This window comes from Chenopodium album, chromosome 19 (genome assembly GCF_948465745.1).
Source record: "Chenopodium album chromosome 19, dcCheAlbu1.1, whole genome shotgun sequence".
NCBI lineage: Eukaryota > Viridiplantae > Streptophyta > Magnoliopsida > Caryophyllales > Amaranthaceae > Chenopodium > Chenopodium album.
Genome location: NC_137852.1, coordinates 7,613,881 through 7,618,564, shown reverse-complemented (window position 1 = coordinate 7,618,564; position 4,684 = coordinate 7,613,881). Strand labels below are relative to the sequence as shown.

Here is a 4,684-nt window from a genome sequence, read left to right as displayed (position 1 = left end):
TTGTTGCCGGGAATTGAATAAGGGTCCTTCCTACCAAATGTAGTCCCAATCACCACTACACCAACAGACAATTGGTCAAGTACTAGTATGTATAAGTATAAAGAAAAGTGACAGAAATGTTAAAGCTTCATAAGCCTAGGTTTTCCAATAATCGGATAATCTATGAAATCCCTTAAGAGTTATATTGACCGTTGTGATTTATAAATGTATGTAATATAAGTTTCTCGTGCCCTTATTCACTCGTCGTGCTAATTAAGTTTTAAGCAAGTGATTGCATGCATAGTATGTGAATTGAATATGAGACCAAGCTAAAAAAAATTAAAAGAAAGTACGTAGAGATTGAGAGAAACTTTCTTTATTAAAAGAAAATGAGGTCGATAAATTGGGACATACTAAAAGAATAATAACACAAGTAAAACAAGGGACGAAAAGGTACTGTAAAATTAAGAAAAGAAGAGAATAATAATGTAAAAATTAGACCTCCTTAATTGAAAGATTGAAGCCTGGTGTGAACTATTTATGAGTACTTTAAATTATACGAAGTAAATTATATTAGTTCTAAGCATTTATTAAAATAATTGGCTACATACGAGAGGCGCAATTGTAAGTTGGCAATCTGAGCAAATTTGAAATTAAGTGGAAATAGCGATAAATAAGAGGAGATCGATATGGAGTATGATCAACTTATTATGCATAACACCTTAGTACTTCGTATTATCTAATTTGATCAAACTTTTCTCGCTCCAATGTGAGCCTATGTATGGCCCAATAAAGACTTGATTAACAACTACTGTTGATTGACTTTGGTGGTCGGCAAAACATTGGCAGCAGCAAACATCCCAAGTTGGAATTTTCATTAGATCAAGACTTTAAAGTAGTGTAGGCGAGCGATCATATATAAGCATCTTTTATAAGATGTTAATTTAATTAATTATCTCAATATTGCTAAAATTATGTCCTCATAAAAGTATACGCCTCCAAAAGTTGTCTTTTTAGACCATTGTTTTAAATACAGTTCATGTTCTATCATTTTCATAACTATTTTTGTTACATGTTCCGTGATGCATATTTCCTCAAATTTTCTAAAAGATACAATGTTTTTTTAAGAATTACTAGTGACCCTAATTTGGGGACCAATTTTAGAAGGATTTATTTTCATGAATACCGAGGGTCTGAGTATGTTGCAAAAATACAAAGTGGGAGAATTTTTTTATTTTTTATCTTATATTTTATGGGCCACTAATTTATTATATATATATATATATGTCAATTTCCCTTTTATTTTTTTATTTTATTTTATTTTATTTTTTTGAGGGAAAAGATAGAGCAATATATTAATTAAGGAAAAATGTCCATCTCCGCAAGAGTTACAATACTATGAGGAAAAGAACTAAGACGTACAATTTCATCGTTCCCTCCCGTCTCACCTCTAGCAATAAGATGAGCTACCGTATTACAACTCCTTTTAGCATGCGAAAATAAACACACATTAAAACACGCTCTATCTTTTTTAATGTCATCATAAACGACATTGATCGGGCACGACCATTAGCATTGGAAGAAATAGCCTTAATCACATTCACAGCATCCGCTTCAACCCATAAATTCACATACCCAAACCGAATTGCAAGCTGAAGTGCGTATCTCACAGCCTGGGCTTCGACACACTCTAGGTTAGAAGAGCTTACTGTCTTCGTTGCTGTCAAAATGAGCTTACCATCAGCATCCCTAAAAACAACCCCCAGCGCTGCATTGCCCAACACAGGAACATGAGCATCAACATTTGCTTTAATGCAACCATGAGGAGGACACTTCCACACCACACTACTAGCAGCATCAATTTCCCTTTTATTTATACAATATGTTTTCAATTTATTATACAATTATCTATCTCAATAAAAATATTAAGGGTTTGTTCACTTCAGCTTAATTACAGTTCAGTTCTGCTTCACTTCACTTCAATTCAGCTCCTAATTTCATTCTCTCATAAAATATTCATTTCAGCTCTATCTAGTTCAGTTCAATTCAGCTCCAATCAATTCAGTTCAGCTCAGTTCAGGCCCTTGTTATAATTAATACGGAGTATTTGAATGTCGAATAGACCAAATGTTCATAAACATGATACTACTTATACTTATTTATAACATGCATACAAACCTAACACTGCATTAGTTTTTTTTTTCCTCCTTTTTTTAGAAAAAAGCGGCTCATCATGTAAACATCATACTCGTATAAATGATCATGAATTTGATTTAGTTTATTTTGAATAGTTCACACGTTGTAAACTTAGCTTATTATTCCATATATAACTATATCAAACGAAGTAAATATACATATTGATATAGTAATTTGAGCCAATAAGCCAATCGAGGACGTACTACATCTAGAGTTCTAGACAAAGAAAATATGTACTACGTATTCATAATTATTCGAATAGCTAGTAATATCCTATTTTGCATAAAGCCTGTCAAGAATGTGAATCCTTAATTTATACTTCGTATATATTAATGTGTAAGGTGGTTTATATACAACCTAAACACCGGCCTAAACCTTGGCCCATTAATCAGCTAAATACTAAATACAATAGATATTAGGCTTAACAAAGCCAAAAACATGATTAGTAGACTAACATTCCAAAATCCAAACCTTGAGGTTACACTCAATTAATGTATTGTTCCCACCAACCCTAATTAATACAGTATGCCGATTATTTTGGTGTATAGAGTAGGGATGGCAATGGTTCCTGGACCCGACCCATATTTTAAGGTCTAGGTCCTTAAATTTTAGACCCGATGGGTCTGGGTCGGATCTGGGTCTAAACTTAATGGGTCGGGTCTGTATCTGGGTCCAAAAATTGTAGACCCAAATCCGACCCATGGACCCATTTTTAATTTTTTTATACATAATAAATATATATTAGTAATAAATTTTTAAAAAATCATTTAATATATTACATAATTAGAGGTTGAGAAGATAGACTTTAGTGAAAGTGAGCAAATAAAACAGCAAACAACCAAAAAATTTAGTATTTGCGTAGTACGGTTTTTTTTTTTCTTGCATCGTCTTTACTTTTTAATGAAATAAATTATTTGTATGTCAAAAATATGAACACAATTATTTTTAATGCGTTTTTATATTATTTTGAAGTAGTAGTATACTTATAAATTTATAGAATATATACAAAATTATAAAAAATAATAAAAATTATAGTTAGACCCGTTTTGGACCCGTTTTAGACCCGAGACCCGCTAAACCCGATGAATCTGGTCTGGGTATGATTTTTTTAGACCCTGTGGGTCTGGGTCAGATCTAGGTCCACCTCCGAAAATCCGGGTCTGGGTCTCAGTGGACCCGACCCAGACCCGACCCATTGCCATCCCTAGTATAGAGTGTTATAAATTCCTAGTTCCCAAAATTAATTACCAACTAATTACTACGGAGCATGAAGTATCTTCTTGGTCTTAATAAGTTAGCATCCATTACGATTTTTACCGAATATGATTCACATGCGTGGTACCAGTGTACCACCCATTAATTGTTCAAATTCGATATCCGATCCATACTTATTACCTGCTCCCTCCGTCCCTATTTTTTTGCCCAATGTCAGAATATGAGTCAAATTTAATAATCTTTGACCACAAATTTCCTTTGATTTACAAAAGGAAATATAATTATGTGGGATTTTGTTTTGTTCGTTTCATTGTAAATTTAATTAATATCAACTTTTTATAACTTTTACACCTAGAGATAAAAACGTATTAACGTGTTTTTTGGAGACTGCATAAAGTCAGATGGGACAAAAATAAAGGGACTAAGGAAGTAGTAGCTTAGGCTAGTATAAAGCCAAGTCTATACCCAAGTGGACATTCAATACCGTACCCTCAAATTACAACCTACTACCACACTAGATTTTGAGCACTCGATAGTGTTAATTGCAGTGGCATAGCCTTTTTAAACAACAGACTGCATGTAAGTATCTCACATTGATAAAAGAAGCAAGTTATACTATACAAGTACTTTATATACTTCGTATAAGATTAATTAATTAAGAGGATATTTCTCATATTGTCATATAGTTTGAGATGTAGTTTCTTAGACTTATAAAGTGAACTCTTTTTTTTAAGTGATGGGTGTGACTCAGGAGTCAGGACCGTATTTATCTTGATGATAGAGTCAAGTCCAATGTCCATAATTGAGACCTTTAATGCATGGCTCGCTCACTTCCTATCCACTGAAGTCATATCTATACCCATTTCAACTAATACAATATTATGCAAAGCAAGATTGCTCTAAATCATACCTACTTACCATTACTTACAACATTATTGTGCCAATATAATTTAGTAAACTACCACGTCCTGTCAAAATTTTACCATGTCTACCAATCTACCATCAGTCCATCACCATATATAGAACTCCTAGAAATATAGGCATCATTGTTTCCACTTTCCAACTTTAAATTAGTATGATTATATTCTACATTATCTACCAAAGAAATGAAGGATTATAAAAAAGGAACTAACCAACCTACATCATAATAATATGTTGATTAATTGACCAAGTTTCCCCTTAAATTAACTTTAATGTGGGGGAGCCAACACTTTCATTTTCAACTTTACAAGTCTCATTTTCCTTTCTTTTTGTTAGGAGACAATTAGCAATATGCATTCGTATCTTGTGACAT

At 32.8% G+C, this 4,684-nt stretch overlaps 1 protein-coding gene across 1 annotated transcript; it reads right to left on the bottom strand.

Annotated features, from left to right (window-relative positions):
* Positions 1-1,445: 1,445 nt before the first annotated feature.
* LOC145593927 (uncharacterized) lies at positions 1,446-4,253 on the bottom strand. Its single transcript, XM_081650285.1, has 2 exons — positions 4,222-4,253; positions 1,446-1,845 (listed from the first exon to the last, which is right to left on the bottom strand). Exons 1-2 carry the CDS (start codon positions 4,251-4,253, stop codon positions 1,446-1,448), a joined length of 432 nt encoding a protein of 143 aa, XP_081506411.1.
* Between the last annotated feature and the right edge of the window lie 431 nt (positions 4,254-4,684).